At 36.5% G+C, this 19,675-nt stretch overlaps 1 protein-coding gene across 7 annotated transcripts; it reads right to left on the reverse strand.

Moving 5' to 3' along the window:
• Nucleotides 1–1,347: 1,347 nt before the first annotated feature.
• TMEM244 (transmembrane protein 244) lies at nucleotides 1,348–18,480 on the reverse strand. Of its 7 annotated transcripts, none has more exons than XM_037392896.1 (6): nucleotides 18,276–18,461; nucleotides 13,350–13,435; nucleotides 12,734–12,807; nucleotides 9,050–9,175; nucleotides 7,203–7,247; nucleotides 1,348–6,324 (listed from the first exon to the last, which is right to left on the reverse strand). In XM_037392896.1, exons 1-6 carry the CDS (start codon nucleotides 18,408–18,410, stop codon nucleotides 6,230–6,232), a joined length of 561 nt encoding a protein of 186 aa, XP_037248793.1. In that variant the 5' UTR covers nucleotides 18,411–18,461; the 3' UTR covers nucleotides 1,348–6,229. The 7 variants fall into 7 exon arrangements, 5 of the variants coding, with proteins under 5 accessions (XP_037248793.1, XP_037248795.1, XP_037248796.1 ...); XM_037392898.1 differs by having other exon boundaries at nucleotides 18,271–18,460; XR_005105044.1 differs by having other exon boundaries at nucleotides 6,245–6,324; nucleotides 7,203–7,922; nucleotides 18,276–18,475.
• Between the last annotated feature and the right edge of the window lie 1,195 nt (nucleotides 18,481–19,675).

The following is a 19,675-nucleotide window of genomic DNA, read 5'->3' on the forward strand; positions in this document are numbered from 1 at the left end:
AATTTTTCCTGTACTATTTCTGTACAAACCATGGTGGTTTGAAATTTGTTAGTCTGCTGTTAGTTCATTGTCAGGTGTCATTTTGGTCTTACTTGCCTCCAAAGCCAACTTGAATCAGTATGAAAAGGATATCTGAGCACTTAGCTACACCACTCATTTTCATGGAAAAAGGCACTTTGCGGGGAAAAAAAAAGGTGCAGCTTCAAGGTAACAGCAAGACATCAATTTTCTGTGTTTGAAATTAACATAATGTTTTACATAATGATCCTCTCCACTGATCATTAAAATAACATAGTTACCTCGGCAACTGGAACAGTCTGCAAATGTTATCTAGTGATACATAACACATTCTAAAAATACATACAACAAATAAGGTATGAAACATTATCATTTGGGAAAAAATACTTTTTTCAATAAAAATACCTTCTGGTCTAAGCAGACTTATGTGAGAAAATTTCAGTTTAATGCAACTTTATTTGTAAACAAAACTGATTTTATTTGCTCAAAACCTGAAGAGCCAACGCTGTTTCATTTCCTGACAATGGAAAACAGCAGTTGCTTTTCAATTACAACTTGCATTTTTCTTTAAATGTTTCAATGGCAAATGTTCAGGAAATAAAATTAATTTCTAAAGCAAGGGTTGCATGCTTAAAAATCTGCTGGAACATATGGCACACCAAATAATTGACTGATTAATTTGATGTAGAGAGTTTATTGCTTTAGATATGAATGTATCCACCACAGTCATTGCAGCCCTCTCTTTCTCTTCATGTTGGTATCCTTGTGAGTCTAACCTGAACAACTGAGATCTATTGGGACTGACATTGACACTCTTCACCTTTTCTCTTTTTCAAGCAAAAGTTAATTAACTGTGTTCACAGGTGGGTTTGGCTGTCTTAAAATGGATTTTTGTGTATTGATGATTTACTGAAAAATTTTGTTGGGACCTAGTTACCAGCACCATATCTCCCATTAGAACAGAAAATTGCTCCCAGCTAGGTAAGTTGGTTCATATCCTGCAAGTTCTCTTTCATTCTTCTGGGTGTTGAAGCAGCTATGTTCGTGAAATGCCTGTTTCCCTTTGCCTTTACCACTCACTGTCTGCCCTTCTTGCCCCTGGGAACGTACTAAAAAATACTCCCCGCTTTCGTGGGATTCACTATAATTTTCCAGTGAAGTGGTGTTAAAACAATCCCTTAGAATTCAGATTAGTTTTAAATACTAAATTCATATTAATGTAAATATTATTTGCTATTGAATTTGCTCATGTAATTTGACTAATATCTACAATATATTTTTTTCGGTTAATATCATAATAGATATCAAACACATTGATCTTTTTTGTCATTTTTAATGGTACATCTTTGTATGGACCCCCATCAAGGTTATAAAGTTAGTCAAAGCACTTTTTCAGCGTATTTTGAAAGCTACTGATGTAATTTCAGTGCAAAGGTGTCTGAAGACTGCTAGGAAGTTCGTAATTCTTAATGTATATGAGCATTTTGCCATCACCCATGTTATATTTAAACACTTCCCCTTTTGATGCTGAAAATCTGGTGATGGGTCTCTGAGCTCTGAGTGCCGGTCTGGGTACATATAAGTGATTCTTTGACAGAGTATTGCTCCAATAGAGATAATGGGGCCTTTGCTGTTGGAAGCAGGAGTGGACCCTTTGTTTACAAATCACTTTGCAAATACATACGAAATAATCTCATATTAGGATTTATTTTCATTGGAAAATACTGAAAAGTAATGCCCAGGCTATGACTATCTTGGATTTAGGACAATGACAGCAAGAGACTGAAAGTACCTTGCATACTTCTTACAGGCTCCAATTAACCATCGTATTTGATTGTGACTGTTTTCTAGGCGTAGGCAACCTTTAAAGATTGGGGCCAAGGCCTTTCATCAGATTTTGGTTGTCCATAGTTGGTGTCCTAGTTTTGCTTCCCATATTCCCAGTCCAAGCCAATGCCATGCCACAGCTATGTCAGGATGTCATCCAAGCACACATCTTTCCCTTCTTTCACCCTTGTAGGCAGAGGAAACCAGAGTGTGTGAACTGGGAGATGACTGCAAGGTAGTAATTCGGTCCTCTTCATGGAGAATGGATGAAGTAGGATGTAAGTCCTTCACAGAGCATGCCTGCCCTACAGCATAGGCATAATTATCCTAGTGCACCTGAAGAGGGACTCTAAAGGGATCCATATCATTCTCCCTAAGCAGAGGAGAGGCTGGGACACGGGTCTGCATCTTAAAATCATAGCCTCACACTAAAAGGTTTAAAGCCAATAATAAAGGTATTAATTAAACCATCAAATTTTATAACCATTCCTAAGACCTTTATCCTCTCTGACATCTAATGAGACTGCATGCTGTCTGGGACCTTGATTAGCTCACAAAAAGAAGAGATTAGGGTATTAGCCATTACCGAGCAGATGGATCATTACACAGGATCTTAAGCCAAGAAATAAATATTCTCAGTCAGTCACATTTGGAGGATACAAAATATTTAAATAGAGCTTTAAATACCCACGGAGATTAACGAAGATCTAACTTTATGGTGTGACAACATACATAGCAGATGACAGGATGAGGAATAGGTAAGGTTTTCACATGCTCTCTCAGTTTAATGAAGCTCACTGGGTTATGATGGCCGTTTCTAATCAAGAGACTACAGGCTACAGGAATCCTGTGCCTGAATATCCAATGCAGGAGACTCCAGTGCAGGTGACTCAGCCACTCATTGCTGGTGATCTAGTATTATGCATACTGTGTTTTCTGTATTTATTGGTGCAGTAGTTGTTGGTATTTTTAGGAATACAGAAATAGTGAGTACTGTAGGGTTTTGTTTTGCTTGCTTTTAAAAGTTTGAATAAAAAAAGGGATGGAAATGTTGATCAAGCAATTTCCAGAGCTGGAAAAATGACAGGCTTAGTTTGAATAACCAGCTCTCTGCTTCACTAGGAAATGAGAAGTATTTAAACCCATATTTTTACAAAAATGCCAACTAAAAATCATTACATATTTTGTACTCCACAGTTCAGTATTTGGCTGATTTTACAAATTTGAGTTAGTTTGTTGGTCCCAGAACAACTTTCTGAATTGGTTTGAACTCTGACATTACATTGAATGCAGTGCTATTAGCATAGGAATACAAGCTTAGAATCTCCAAAACCCTCACATTTCACTCATGTTTTTTGTTATAAGAAATTCCACCATTTGGAACAAGAATGAATGCAGAGCCATTTAGAGAGAGGGCTGAACTGAGGAGTCTTAGTAGGTGGTTGGATACAATGAAAGGGAGTTTCTTCCCTCTGAAAAAAAATCTTAAAATTACTTTAAGTATGGTATTATTAAGCTATGCCATTTGTGTACTGTTCCATTGATTTCTGTACCTAATGTTTGCAACTTCTAACCTTCTTCCCTGCAAACTCTGCCTGGGAGTAGATAAAGCCTCCACCTGCTTGTAATGTTTTCTAGACTGTTTACACCCCCACAGATATCTGTGCAAACTCGTGACTACTAGACGGCATACAAGGCGTTAAATAACAACATCGATCCCACACCAACTAAATTAGACAATATTCCTGTGCCTGGCTGAGGCAGAGAGCAAAGAATTCTGAAAATCCTGGGTCAGAAGCCCCAGGCACAACATCACAGATTATAGTTGTAACTATAGATGTGGAGCCCACCTTTTCTAAAATCATGTATACAGCAGAAAAGATTGCGGCATCCAACTGACATACAAGTCTCATGTCACGAGACTCCAATGCTACAAGTTCAATCTGTAGATTTTTACTTCTTTCACTGATATTTACTATTTATGTCTTCTTGTTTCTTGCTTTCATTGTGACATTTTTTTCAAACACATATCCCTGTTGCTGTTTTCTCTGTTTTCCTTCTGCTTTCTGTAGCGGTCTTTTCTTGTAGTCTTTGGCAGGTCTGTTGCGAAACATACGACGCGCTTCTTTTCCTCCAGCAGCTCTTCTTTCCCACCTGTGTTTTTACTGTTATCAATTAGTCACATGCAAATTGCTCAAGTGGGTCACTTTGTTGTTGTTCCAGAAACAGCCGGGTTTGTCATATTCAAAAGTACTCTTTTGGTGTATCAGTTAGAGACCACACAGTATTAGATATTATCTTTGAAGGCTTCTAACCAGGTAATGTCCACACAAGTGTAGCGCATACTGCTTACCTGATAAATATTTATTTGTATAATATGAACTTTCTCTACACTTTAAACATTATGTGTAACATTTATCATTGGTGCTCAACATAAAAGTGATGGAAGAGATGAAAGAAATAATGCTGAAATTGTCTCACCATTTTGTATCTGCAAGCAATGCAAAAAGCTATTAACTCTAATAGCTGGACTAAGGCTTTAATCCTTGATGGAGTTCTTGCTGTGATTGTTTTGCTAGCAGTGGCCTAGTTGCACATGCTTGGGAGAAATCCATGGACTAAAGCACTTGTCATATTAGTCTGAAGGTATCTCTTGCTGGTGATTGAAGATTTTAAATAGAAAACAAAAGTTTAAATTGTCAGGACTGGGCAAAAGAGCTACAACAAGGTGCAGCTGGGCTGACACACATAGAGGAAAATCCTGTTAGGTTAAAAATAGAAACTTGTTCCACCTGTGGATTAACTTTATATTTAATCCACTCATGTTCTGCCACATGGCACATAACCTACACACACAGTGTGAGGACGAGGACAGAGGTATGAATTTACACTAGATGGTACTTCCTTCCCATCCATTTTTATAGCTCTGAACTGAAACAAATCTGGAAGAAAAGTGCAAACATTTTTCAAATAATACCGGTTAGTTATCTGCACACTAATATTTCTGGAGATACAAATCTGTCAAACTAAAAGCAGTCCCTGGTTCAGACCAGTGATCAGTGCAGGTCAGTTAATTCACTCTCTGGAATTATCTCTGCTGACTTCAGTATACAGCCTATTATGCTGAACAACTTGTAAAGTCTACATCTATTCAGTGTTATGGATTTACATACCTGGTTTCTCTCTAAAATGACTTCCATATCTGTCATTCATGAGAGACAAACTCATTCTTTTGGGTGTCTTCTGCAAAATGGCAAAATGCTTCTCACTGTATATGTAGTTTCAGTATTAAAACTTAATTGAAAATTTTAAAACTTGCAATAAATTTTAAGATGTTTAATTAGATTAACAGGGGACAGATTCTTCAGAGGCATCATCTGTTGAGTAAGATTAAGGCAAATGAAACATTTAGCACTCCTGTGCAAACAGCAATCCAGTCTTGCGCTTCTAAGCAAAGTGCAGTTGAAATCAAATCACTGGTATCATATTTAAGATGAAGTTGCCTTCAAGCAATTTTCCTGTTACAACTTCATTATGGTTAAGGAGATAAAGAGTTACTTGAAGCCACTACTTAGGTTTGTTTGTTGTTTTTAATTACCACTGCCCATAAACTCATGCTTTGGCATTGGCCCCTTGCAGCTGGGGGAGGGAGAAAGGGATATGTAAAAAAGTGGCTGTCAGTAGTATTTGCTTTTCCTTCTTCCAGCACCCCCAGACCATAAATGGATCATTAGCAAATGAGAGAATAGCCTGAAGGTATTCTAGAAAGTATTTGTGTGTGGAATCCCTGGAAGCAAGGGGAGCAACCAGACATGGGGATTGCAGGTCTGCCTGCTGTTTCCTTGGGTAGCTTCTAGGTGAGAGTTTTAAGACGGGAAGAGATGCAGAGCTATGTGCTGTTCACAGATTATTCTTTGCCAGGGGGTTGCCAGTAAAGTCTGCTTTAAACCTACAGTGATTTATGCCAGACAGGGTGACTTTAGAGCTTTGCAGTGCTTGTGAGAGGTCAGATTCCAGCCTAAATTAGAGTCAGCATTTCATAAAATACAACAGATAACAAGCACTCTGAAAACGCTATATTCAGATCTGGTTTTTTCCTTTTCCTTGTAGGATTTTGCAAGTGTTGCACCATTACTCTCATCCTCCTTATGGTTTACTTGTTTTTTTAAAAAAGAGATAACCTGTCTAATTAGTTGCTTAATGGAAAATGTACATACAAAAGCTAGAAGTAGTGACATTGACACTGCAAACAAGTGTGAGATACAAGATGTCTGGTAAGCTAAACATTAGCCTTACAAAGTCAGTTGCTAACTTAATTTTAATTATGTTATTAATCAAATCATAGAATTAATATAAATATAAAAACAAGTTCTAATTTTTCTTTTCAAAAATCATCTAGAATTGGGTAAATGAAGTTGTCTTTGAACAAGCAATATGCCAAAGTCTGTCCTCCAGAAATCATTGAAATGACTCCAGATCCTGAAAGAAAATATATGACTGTTTTATATTAATTTTTATAGTGGAATACAAATGTTACATTAAAATATTAAACAGACATTCTTTTATCTTCAATTTCTTAAAAACAGCCTGTCTACTTAAACATTTTTCCCAAAGCTTTAACCACCTACAAAGATATCAACACCAGCAGCAGCTGATACAAAAGCCAGTTGCAGGACAGGGAATTTATTTGCCTGTCTCCATCATTTAGGAATTTATTGCAGCTGTCAATCCTTGTTATCCATCATATAAGAAAGAACAGAAGTCAGTCCTTTTCCCTTAACTATTTTTCAAGATAATATATTCTAGTACAAAGCTATGCTCTTCATTTTACAGAAAATTAAACATTCAGAAATTTGGGGTTGCCATTCACTCTAAGAAAATGTAACAATGGGGATTTATCTCATCTACTGTAAGTACCTGTGCATAGTGTTTATAAAACTTGCCTCTGAAGGTGCCTGCTTCTTTCCACTGACTATAAAAGGTAGCAAGGAAGACTAGTTTGGGCAACTGTCTGTTTGACACCTGAATTAAGTCAGATGGTTTGATTAGTCAGGACTTAATCATGATTTATTTTAAGAATGTGAGTGTATCTGCTGTTTTTTAGAAGATTAACATAAGCTAAGTACACTCTGGACTTAAAACACAAGATTTTTTTAAGGTAAGGCAAATGTTAGCCCAGTGTTACTTGCCTGTGTCATTAAAAGAAATATAAATAAAAAGCATGTATTTCTTTAAATGTTGAAAATTCTCAAATTAGTGAGACAACAGACATTTAGTAGAAACAAAGAAACAATTGATACTGTAAATACTAATTTTCTACACAGTCTAACAATTTAAATTAAAGAATGTAATTATACCTAATGCCAGCCACCAGTGTAACATCAGGGGGAATTCAGACATAACTGCAAGGAGAAGTACACATATTTAAACAGTAAGGAAGGGGACATGTAAACATTACGTTATCAAAGGTCTGCTTAGTTATGTTTTATAAATTATATACTTTACGTTTATTGAAATTGCAAATGCATATTTAGGTCCTGATCATTCAGATACTTGGCCATACCATTAAGCTTAGCCTGGTGAGTGATCCCACTGGAAGTCAAGTCTTAAACCTTAAAATAAGTGTGTGCTAAATGGACCTCTTAGACTCTCTGTGGAAGAAATGCCTTTTTTATTACTTACCTGTACACAGTTCAGTACAATAGAGACACTGATCCCCTGGTAGAGTGCCTACAGATTGCTGCAATCCAAATAAATTAAGCTGCCTGGCGATGCAGTGCATGACAGGCAGGCTGGAGCTGTGCACTGCAAGTTAGCACTATTGCACAGCGCGAGCTTTCCTGTGCCAGGCATTTGCCCTTGCCTCGTGCAAATTGACCCGCATCCCCACTGTATGATCAGCTAACTGCAGGGCCATTATATGACCCAATGTTGCTCCCCCCCCCCCCCCCCCAAAAAAAAAAAAACCCAAAAAACAACAAACAGCTGGCAGGACTGTAGAGGCAGTAAAGTGAGCTGGGAGGCACACTGCATATGCTGGCAGCCCAGAGCCATCCAGCAGAGCTTTGGTTGGCCATCTAAAAGAAACAATAACAAATCTGGGGTTGTTTGGACATTAAAATGCATAATCTAATATAACAATAGAAGATACCTTCCCATATATATAATGTACAAAGCAGGTTTTGTTGTAGTTTTTGTAAATTCCTTGATTAAAATACCAAAGTTATTTGTAAGGAATAACAGTAATTTAAATTCCAGGAAATCAAATTCCCTAGATGAAAAATTATGCTCAATTTTCTAAGATGAACTCTGTTGGTCTCTGGTTTAACTTGTCATGGGAACTGGGGAATCCCCGTGTGTGTAAAGTGCTAAAAGACAAATGGACAAAGCGTTGGAAAGGGGAAGATGAAATGAATTGATGTACTACGAAAGGAGTCCTAATTTTCAGTGGTATTTTCCCCATTTCTAAATTCTAGAATAAACATACTAAGCACATTGTTATAAGAGAAAAGAATCCCCAAGTGGCTTCTGGCAAGGATGAGGTTAAAGTATATTTCCTAAACAGCTGTAGCAGTGTTCTGCTAAACAGCATGAGAAGAGGGAGCAGGTTACCAGGTGCTGGCAAAAAGTGATGGCGAGTCTCATTTGCAGCAGTGAATTCTTTCCCTTTTCTTTCCTTTGAGGGGAAGAGTTCCAGGGAAAAAAAAGATGCTTGGATGGTAAAATGCTTTATTTTCCTTGATGAGATTTAGTTCAAATGATCTAACTTGAAAACTTTGAATTGGCTTTGCTGAAGCAAGCCTTGTTTTTACTCTGAACCGGAGCTGAAGTGTTAATGAGCAGATCTTAAAACTGTCAGGACATGGACAACTATTAATGACTTGTTTTAGTGAAAAACATACCTCACAGATGCTGAAATTGTATCTAGGCTGGAGCCGTTTGATCCAAACTGTTAGATTATGAACTAAACCACTGATTTTTTAATAAGAAAATAGGGTTTGAAAATTCTGCAACAAAACTAGGAATAAGTTTTAAATGGCAGGATTTAAATACATGCATGAATCAAATGGAGGGAAAGTAGAGATATACATTGTTTAGCTGTAAGGAAAAATTGAGTGAGTCTAGTAATATGGTAGATGAATCATAGTTAATTGGTCCTTCAGTTTGTGATACTATACATGTATTTAGCAGTAAACCTACTTACCAACTGAAGTTATGATGATATGAATAATAGTAACTGTTACAGCATAATCCCAAACCCATTCTTCCACAATCAGGGCAAACAGCAAACCACAAATGAAGAAAGTTATTTCCAATGATATCACAAGAACTGTAAATGAAAATAGGATATTTACATCAAACAGTATTGGAAGGCTTTTTCTCATATTCAAAATGAAAACAATAGGAAGTTAAAATGTCAGAGGTTGTTATGTTTTTTCACAAGATCAAATATTACACTAATGTTTTAGTTATAAAGTTCATTTCTAATTTTGTCACAGACATCTGCATGGGTTGTTTCCTGATTTGCCTATAGACTTTAAAATGTTAGATATTTCATGTAAAAACATGAAGATTAACAGAATTATGACCAATGACAGGATTATGACCAGTTTACATAGCCTAGAGGAAAAATGGTGTGGAGATTTTACTTATGGACCATCCACACTTTTTGCACATGATGCCAAATAGACTTGGTCGATATTGACATAGAAAATTTTTGTCTCATACAAAACAGAATTTTTTGTTTAAGGAGTTATGTTTGGTAAGAAATGGCATGGCTTTGTCCCTGTTGGCTTCATTGCATATATATATGTATATACACACACACCAGAACATAGATAGATAGATAGATTTATTTATCTCGGAACAATTTAAGACTTGCAAAGGGAGATAGAGCAGAGAGCCTACAAGGTGAGCAGAGGCAATCCATTCATATGGATCTCATGGTACATCCAACCAGGAGCCTGGCTTTTTTCAGTGCTGACAGCAAGGCTGCCACAGCTACCATGCTGTCACTGTGCCCGACATTCTGCAGCTAGCTCTGTGTTGTGTTAAACCGTGTATAGGGATTACCAGCAAAGTGATAATAACTACATTATGCTGCCAAAAGAGACTGTTAAAGTTATCTGATCAAGAAAATTCCTTCTCTCAGTGACAGAATGGTGCATTTCTGTCCTCTGCTGTGTTCTCTGGAGTGTGTTGAGCCATGCCATGCCACCCACTTGTGCTGACCACCTCTGCTGGCACAGGGTGCAGCTCCACAAAAGTAATGGCACAGGCAAGCTGTGCCTCCCCCGTGGACAGGAAAGCAGCCTGGAAGGCACGGAGCACCTATGCTGACAAGGGTGACAGACCTCATCATGGCATTTGATGAGCTGTGCTCTTTGACACAGCAATGGAGTGGTGCTTAGCTGTCAGCTTGTTTACTTGCTATTAACGGTAATGGGATCAAAAATAACCACTTTTAGGACGAAGTTTGACTTTATGCTGGGTGGCTACCTGGTATAGCAGGGGGATTGAATGGAAAATGTATGATCACAGGATCACAGAATGGTGAGGGTTGGAAAGCACCTCTGGAGATCACCTAGTCCAAACCCCTGCCAAAGCAGGTGCATCTGCAGCAGGTTGCACAGGATTGCACCCAGGTGGATTTTGAATGTCTCCAGAGCAGGAGGCCCCACAGCCTCTCCGGGCAGCCTGTGCCAGGGCTCTGTCACCCTCAAGGTAAAGCAGATTTTCCTCACGTTCAGATGGAATTTTCTGTGCTGCAGTTTGTGCCCATTGCCCCTTGTCCTGCCGCTGGGCACCACTGAAAAGAGCCCGGCCCCGTCCTCTTGACATTTGCCCTTAAGATATTTGTATGCATTGATAAGGTCCCCTCTCAGTCTTCTCTTCTCCAGGCTAAACAGGCCCAGCTCTCTCAGCCTTTCCTCGTAAGGGAGATGCTCCATTTCCCTCATCATCTCTGTAGCCCTCCGCTGGACCCTCTCCAGCAGTTCCCCGTCTCTCTGGAACTGGAGAGCCCAGAACTGGACACAGCACTCCAGATGCAGCCCCAGCAGGGCAGAGTAGCAGGGGAGGATCACCTCCCTCGACCTGCTGGCCACATTCCTCCTAATGCACCCCACAATCCCGCTGGCCTTCTTGGCCACCAGGACACACTGCTGGCTCACGGGCAACTTGCTGAGGTCTCTTCTAGCTGTAGTCCTGAGCTCCCACACAACAGGCCATAATCGTGCATTTCTAAGTCTTATAATTTTCCATATAAATGCATTTTTTTCTTATCTCGAAGTACACAGGTATATATAATAGTCACATTTTAAATGGAATTACTTCTTTCTTTTACTGTTGCAGTAAAGTAATACCTAAGATTATGGTAGCTGAGATTAGAGAGACCATCATTATTTTTTCCCTGTATTTAATTTATGCATTTGGCAGCATTCTGCGCCTTTCAATTTTATTCTTTTCTTTATAGGATCAATTAGTTCCTACAATATTATGGATTTTTCATCCACCACTTTAAAAAAATGTAAAAACTAAGAAAAAAGTAACTGGAAAAATAGTTAGGAAAGTGGGAAATAACACTCCAAAAATCTTAACATTTGACAGTGCATTTTAGTATTTTTAGTTTATCATATTTCACAATGATAGTATCCATTAAAATTGTACCAATAATTTTATAATTTAAAAAGTATGCTTAGTATAGACAGATATTCTGTAAAGGTTTTTACAAAACTGGGCCAGTAATGATACCTCAGTTCTGAGCTGACTTCCATTTTTATTTTGAGGTTATGTTTTAAAGACATAATTCTGATTTTAACAGGCATAAGTAAGACTCCTGAGTAAAGGAATTCTCATTTGCAACATCATTCAGAGACCTTCATTTTGTGTCTGTGTCTGTGCCCGTAGCCTCCTTTAAATAGATCCTGTTATATTTGGTTTTCCATGTTATTTCATTGGGTGGACAGAAAGGACAGCTGCATGACATAGTTCCTGTCTTTGACATATAAACGTGCTGCATCAAACTAGGTGATAAAGTTTGGGGCAAAAATAATCATGTTGAGATCCAGTGGTTACATTAGGGCCCTGGAAAGTAGTTCTAATGGAATATGGCTTAATTTTCTTTTCCACTGCTACAAATGTTCTTTTTTCTTCTCAAATCAGTATTGACACTGCACAAATATCCATGCATCTTTATTACTCTTTTTTAACCTGATGAGCCAACCAATTTACTTCTGAGCTTTACTTACTTTACTGACAGATAATGTGGTTTCCCCTTTGTAAAACAGATTACAAATCTGGTAAAATTTCATGTATGCATATAATTTTTTAGGGACAACAGTTTAGGAAAAAGGATATATTTTGAGACCCTCAAACAAAAATGCAGAAATTCGAATTAAGATATATAAAGATATGTTTAGGGATTCAGCTATATTCAAACTGTGAAATTTTAATGCCCCCTATATACAGGCATTACCAAAGCAAAATTTCTGTTAGTTAAATGTGACATATTATTCTGATCTGGATCCAATGAGTCTTAAGAAATTTGCTGCAATATGAAAATTAAATTTAACAACTTTGTGAAGGAACTTCACAGAGAATAGGTAATTATTCTGCAATGCAAAAGAAGCATCCTAGCAAAGCAGCACATTTTCTTCCGATGATGCAAGATCAGAAGAACAACTCAAGGAAAAGCCTGACAATAACTTGAACAGTAAGTATCAATACAGAAATGAGAAGTGCCAGCAAGATGAATAAGCATTTAAAATACAGAAATCATTAGTATTACTAAAATAGCTTCAAAATACTGTCCATAAGGAAGATGAATTTAAATCCAGACAGAATCTATTTTCTTGACTGAGGAAATAAACCAAACAACTTCAGTTACCTAAATAATACGGGTTAATCCACGAGGGATTTGTCTTAAAATCAAAAGGTGCCAAACCATCCAACATTTTAATCCTGTGGAAACAGAAGGAATAAATTTAACCAGAGATTTTCAGTAATGCTTTAGCGATTATATAACATATTATGGGTGCTTTTAAATATGATTTCAAATGGAATACTGTGGTCTTTTACAAGCTCTCTACATCCCACTCCGTATTGTGGTCTTATTCCTGCCCATTTTTATTCATTACATTTGGCTCTATACATGCTAATTAATAACTTCAAAAGGGAATAGAATTAATCTTTTTTATCGACTACAAAATCTTTTGTTTCCTTTTTTCATGTCATCTTTTCTGTTACATTCATTTATTTACATAGTGCAAGTGCAAGGAAGTATATTAGGACCAACATTTTACATTAGTTTTGAGTTTGTTTGCCAGCTTGTGCATTTGAAAGAAGCTTCGGGTACAATTTAACTGAATTTGAAAAACATGTTCACAGAATAACTGGGACTGCATGTCTCCAGTTGGGATGCCTCCTTGAAAGAGTCATCACTCTACCCATTATATCCAGTTGTAGTATGCCAGCGTATTAGACTAAAGACAAAGGAATCTTACCTGAATACTGCGAAGCACACAGATAGGACCACATAGTACACAGTGTAGAAAACTACCATGCATATCAACAGGTTCACCAGAACAACCTCCAAAGGGAAAAAGACAGTAAAAACCTAATGCCGTGTTTACATCAGGTATGTAATTGTCAGAAAACAGTTCCAGATTTCTATCAATCATAATGGGGGGGGAAGCATTTAGAAAATAAAATATTTAGACAGAATTTTTGCTGTTGCTGATTACATAAAAGTTGCTAACAGCTCTTTGTTACATTTCAGCTCCTAGTGTGTGGTTGTAATGCATGGCTCTTTGGTTTTGAATTGAACTTACTGAATTTATAAGTGTTCAGAAAATGAGGACATTTCTTGACAGTTGTTACACAGGAGACCTTGAGAGTTTAAGATCATTCAGATGCTTAAATAAGCCTAGTTTTTAACTTAAAAGAAATGCCATCCTTGCAAGTATGTTGAAACCGTATGCAAATAAAATGTAGAAAGTGGTAAAGCAGTAAGTTAAGTTTCTCATCCTGTAGAAAATGTCACCCTAGTGCTTACTTGCAAAGGTAAGGATGTAGACAACTTAAATGAGTAACAAGGGATATCTTGTTAAATATTTTTCAAATTTCAATGTTCGTGAATTTATTCTAAATAAATTCCAACTCCAAATTGAAAAATACCCCTAAAAATATGTTTCATAAAGCAACCACTATCTTATGATCCAATACTGTGTCTTTAAGAAAAGAGAAACACGATCTAGAGAATTATACAAAGGATGTATATTTGCTAAGATACCTTGGTATCATTTTTTTCCATTCCATTTCGCTGTCTTCATTTCTAAACTGAAGTGTCAGAAGCAATGCAGCCAGAGAAAAACCTGTGAGCCTTCACCTGATAAAGTTCATAAGATGCCTTGAGATCCTTTCAAGTGAAGCATGGTTAACATACCTCTGATCATCTAAGTTGGCTTTCTGAATTATGCAGACCCTAGGATTATATTAATTCCCATAAGTATAATGTAAAATTATGTTTTGAAGGTTAATATGTTTTGGTAATAATAATAGTCTTGCTAATGCAGAACACTTTGATTTGTTTTTCTGTGATGAATTAATTACATTCCAGATGTTTATTTGGGCTTTTTTGTTTTATAAAGGGAAATGTTAGACATCAGCACTAGAGATCTCTATTCACCAGACTCGAGCAACTGCTTTGGCAATATTGCGTGCTTGCTTAACAACATGGAACTGAAGATATTTACTGCAGCCAGGAAAGTGCTCAGTAAAATCAGTTTTTCTTTTCTATAGACTCCAGATTGTCTTGCATTTTCTTACGCTAGCTAGTGCTTTATCTTGTCTTCTTTGTCCTTTCCTCTTTCTTAACTTCTCTGTTTCTTGCCTTTTGTGTTGGCTTATTTTGTTAACTCCTGACTCTCTCTGTAGTAATTTTCTTCTCTGCCTATCCCCTCCATCCTGTATCTTCTGCTCTTTACTTTCTTCTGAAAAAATATAAATAGAAAGCAGTCATAAGAAAGACAGTGACTGTAGAAACAATTGCTACTAGTTTCATATTGTGCATCTTTAATGTTGTGCTACATGGTGCTTTACAATGGAAGGATGCGTGACTACATTTTACTTTTTGATATTAAAGCACCCCAGTTTCCATTTTAGGAGTAGAGTATTGTATAAATTCTTAGCCTAAGTACAACACATGTGCTGACTTAAGACTTTTCTTGCCCTTCATCCACTTTGGCATTCAAAAATTGGAAACTAGCAAATGTGTGTTTACCTGACTTATCTGGTAAGACCACCATAGATCTCCAAACTATGGTCCATTATGCAATAATGATCTAAGGGGAACATAATTACTATCGTGATTCCATTATAACGTAAATACACTTGGACATGTAAATATGGGTCCTAACCCTGCACATTTTCATGTGGTCTGCAAGATCCCATGCTGAATTTCCTAAGATGAATGGAATTGAGCTGACAGCAAGTGAGTTTGGAAGTTCTGATGTTTTACAGGACTTCTTGTCTATGTTGATAAAAAATAAATTTTAAATTAAAAAATTTGCACTAAGATGATGAAATATTCCAAATATGGATATTCATTCAAAAGTAAATCCATGAAAAGTGGCCCTGCATAAATGAAGTAGTAAAATATTGGGGGTTTAATGCAATTTTTCAGTGTATTAGAATGGCAAGCAGAGACTGTGGACTGCATGTAGTGAATCATTATATCAGCGCAAAAGAAGCCAAAGTTTATCTCTTTGAATGGTGACAATATTTCCAATGGGATCAAATTTTTGAAAAAATAGGTAACAGCTGATAGAGGAATGGGACTCAGTTCTGAAGAAAAATAAAATGAATCATGTGTGTAGATTGGTTACAGGGACTGAGGTAGGGGAAATAATTGCATATTCATAACTAAAAAGGAATAGGAATTATTTGGAGAACAACTAAGACTAAATAAAGGAATGAAACCAAAACCCAAATGTATATGATACTGTGAAGTTTCCAAATTAATTTCCGTTTTGCAAAGTTTGAAAAAGACTTGCTTTTTTTATTTATTTGCTTTTATTCAAGAATTTTTATCAAAACTGGTAATGAGTGCCCTTATCATTGCTGTGGATTTTGAGGATAAATTTGGATAATATTCTTGACATGTGATTCAAAATTAATAAAGGGAAAAAAAGAAAAGAAAAGGTATGGAATATTTTTTTAAGTCCCCAGTTTTAAATAAACCTCCGTTGGCAGGTGAGATTGCAGTGAAAAATGTAAAATGTAAGCCAGCTCTAAAGTGCAATTTCCATTTTGATTTGGTTTGTTATATGCTGGTAAAAGGAGCCCTTATTCAAGAAGGCAGTGTCTCTGAAAAGGGCTGTAGATGAGCATTAGCTCACACTAGCTAGCTTTTATGAGTTGCTTTTGCAAGGCTGCAACACAAAAGAAGCCCTTAAGGCTTTGGGTTTTAAAGTGGGAGAATATGAATAGAAATAGGGAAGAAGTATTACCTTTAAACACAGCACTGCAAAGACAAAGTGGCATCCAATTTGGTGCCAGCAATTTTTAAAGTAAGTTAAGAAATTAAGAAGGTGCAGAGAAGAGCAACTAAAGGGAGCTGATGGTTTGGGGTTTTTTGTTTTTTGTTTTTTTTTTCTTTTCATTAGGGCTACAGCCCTAAAGAGGTCAATCTGTTTAGCTCTAAGGGCTGATTTGATTATGATGGATAAGTACCTTCACAGGCAGAAAATACCAGGTACTTAAGTACTCTTTAATCTATCAGAAAAGCTACAAAAAGTAAACAGCTACAAGTTACAGCTAGACAAATTCAAAAGATGCTTGAAGGATATTTTTAATTGTAAAGGCAATCGGCCAGTGGAAAAAACTGGCTTTGGAAATAAGAGCATTCAAAGCAAAACCAGATGCTTCTCTGGATGAAGCTTCACTCAAACATTTCTAATGTCCATTTCTGGTCTTAGTTCTTTGAATGATTGTGCGGTAGACAAGACATTTACAGAACTGTCTGACATTGACAGAAGCATGGATACTGTGAATTTAGCAAGTTACTTATTTTTATATTGTAAATATTGTAATATTCTAAATATTGAATAGTGCATCTATCTCCCATAAAGAGAGAGAGAGCAAGGAGCTTTAGTTTCTAATGCAATAGGAGAGAAATCAATCATGCCTGTATAAACCTATTTGTCAATAAATAAATGCCCAGGACAGTCTTACTCTTTTCTTCTTTGCCTACATCAGAACAAAGCCAAGCAAAACCAGAGAATGATTATTTTCAGCCATGTTGGTCTAAGGGCTAAATACAGCTTTCCTATTTCCACCATCTTTGGTCTTATTCTAAATGAAAATTGGCCAAATAACCCATTTGATCCCTTCTTTTCCATGGTGTACACCATGGCACTGTAATATTAATTGACTACAATGTCATGTGCAAGTTTGGCAGCCATGCAACCTCCTACCGCCAAAAAGTATCCCTTAGCATCAGAAGTTTAATCTTTAGCACATTTTCAGTGGGAATCATTTGCATTCCATTGCTCCGAGCAGATGCACATTTCCTGTAATTCTTTATCCACTGCCCATCCTCTAGCAACTGCCTGCTTGAAGCCTTATCTGCTCTAGATGTAGATTCATACTGTAATAAAAGTGGTGAGACAGGACTGAAGTGAAAATCACAGCACTGAAGACCAGCAGTGTGTTGATGACCTGTTGACCTCTAATTACAGTAGGTCAATTCCTAGCCTCTCTTGAAGTCAGTGACAAACTTTCATCAGCAGCAAAGGCCCAGGATTTTTCTCTTTGTGCCCAGAATATCCTTAGTCCCTGTTTTAGGGATGTAGTAATGTATTAGGTATAGCATTCTTTGCTCAGTCAAGTAAGCTAAGGAAATGCATGTAACATGAAAATGAAAACCCTCTGAAAATTTTCCATTTGTATCACATTCTACTTCGGGCTTTTTTATTTGATCTTTCCCCTGAAATTTAAACATATTTTTTTAAATTCCCAGAATAGTTTTTATTTTTAAACTATTTTTCCTTTCTAATTCCTCAGATATTTCAAAGCAAAAGCACAAGTTAAAAATTATAGGGTCATTTATTATATGCTAAAACAACTTAAAGAATCATAGGAAATCACTGGTGTCATCAAATGAAGGATTTTATTAGACACTTCCAAGGACTATATCTCATAAACGGAACTACATCACATATTTTGAAATCCTTTTTATAAGATGTACTTTGCAGTACTTACTACCAGCACTATAGTGTAAAGTGTCCTTTTAATTTTGGTTTTTAGGAAGAGAACATTGAAGAACACTGTAAAAAATAAAACAACAGCTCTTTCAAGCCCCAAATAGCTAATTCTCTAAATACTGTCTAGTGACATACAACACTTAAACTCAGTTCTCTTTACCTTACTTTCAGCAGTTTTGACCTTGAGAGCCATGGACACATGATGTTGAAAGGAAGAGCTGTTGCTATATTCCGTACGCCAACATCAGCAGGAAGAAGCAGCTGGTTTTCACCCAAAAAAACATTCTTATAGGTGAGCATAGGACAGAGTGAGGTGGGTTGATTGGATTAAAATGCATTGAGACAGAAGCCATCTGCAAGCTAACCGTAAGCCGCTGAAGAGCAAAGAGAAAATCCTACCAGTTCATTTAATGTTGGTGCTTCTGTAGCTACAGTCAGCCAAAGCATATCTATAAGACAACTTGGCTATTGAAAGACAACATTATTAATATTATTTTCTACCTGCTATTTGCTTTTTTCAGCATTCATTTGATCACAGTTTCTTGGGGTTATTATACCTTCCTACTTTTAATTATTTTTACAATTTTTAACATTAATTCTATTAACTGTAGATGTGGACTGGTACATTCTTCATAATGTTCTTTGCTAATGTTTTTCTTCTGACTATCCCTTTATTACATCAAGTGTAATTCACATTGAATTAGGTATAATTATGTAAAGAAATGCCAGACTTAAGTTATGACTCTTCTTTTCCTGAACCATATTTTTTTTCCTTCATTAGAAAGAAATGTAATGTGCTTTAGAGCAGATCCAACTTCTACTGAGCAGTTCCTTAATGGGTTCAGATTAGATTTTTACAGACACATTATGATTCAGTATGCTATGTTATTTGGAAAAAGGAGATCATATAAGGGAGCACTTCTGAAACTGAACCAAGAACGACCTTTTTTTCCTGTCACTAACGTAATATGCGCAAGTTTCATTAGGGTTTTCATACCTTTTTAAATCATACAGAATAAACGTTATCTGCTTTAAAATATAGTCTGCACTCAGTAAATGAGCTTTCACTCATGGATTCCAGATTGTGTCAGAGAAATTACTAGTACCATTGTGTGAACTTCCTTCCTGTGCAAAATGCTAGCACAAAAATCTTTACATCAGTTAAGTCCTATTTTGAGAGCTTAAGTGATGTCAAAGGGGTAGACTGAAACAATGTAAAAAAACTAAATTAATTTGCTTCAACTATTGCAATAGTCACAAATAGCAAATTAATGAAGAAATATTTATTTGAATAATTAAAAAAATATTTGAAAAATATTTGAAAAGGAACAAAAGGTTTCAAAGAGCATCTTATTTACCCCAAAGTGTCAGCTGAAAACAAAATTCAATTCACAGAAAGTTTTGCAGTATCTCTAAGTAGCAAGATAATTGAAAAAGTAATGGATTGCATTAATCTAAAACCATTATTAAACATAACAAGAGTTTACATTCACTGACTGACTTCTTCGCAAAGAGTCGATTTAACCGAAGACTGAGGATGGAACCAAAAGTTACTGAGTTTGACT

Source organism: Falco rusticolus, chromosome 6 (assembly GCF_015220075.1).
Source record: "Falco rusticolus isolate bFalRus1 chromosome 6, bFalRus1.pri, whole genome shotgun sequence".
NCBI classification, from domain to species: domain Eukaryota; kingdom Metazoa; phylum Chordata; class Aves; order Falconiformes; family Falconidae; genus Falco; species Falco rusticolus.

Bases quoted from the DNA above. Each gene is read 5' to 3' on its own strand.
- TMEM244 (XM_037392896.1), bottom strand. From the start codon at position 18,410: ATGCTCACCTATAAGAATGTTTTTTTGGGTGAAAACCAGCTGCTTCTT. The intron at 12,808-13,349 runs GTAAGATTCCTT...CTGTTTCCACAG, and splicing joins GTGTGCTTCGCAGTATTCAG to GATTAAAATGTTGGATGGTT. The intron at 6,325-7,202 runs GTATAATTACAT...ATTTTCTTTCAG, and splicing joins ACACTGGTGGCTGGCATTAG to GATCTGGAGTCATTTCAATG.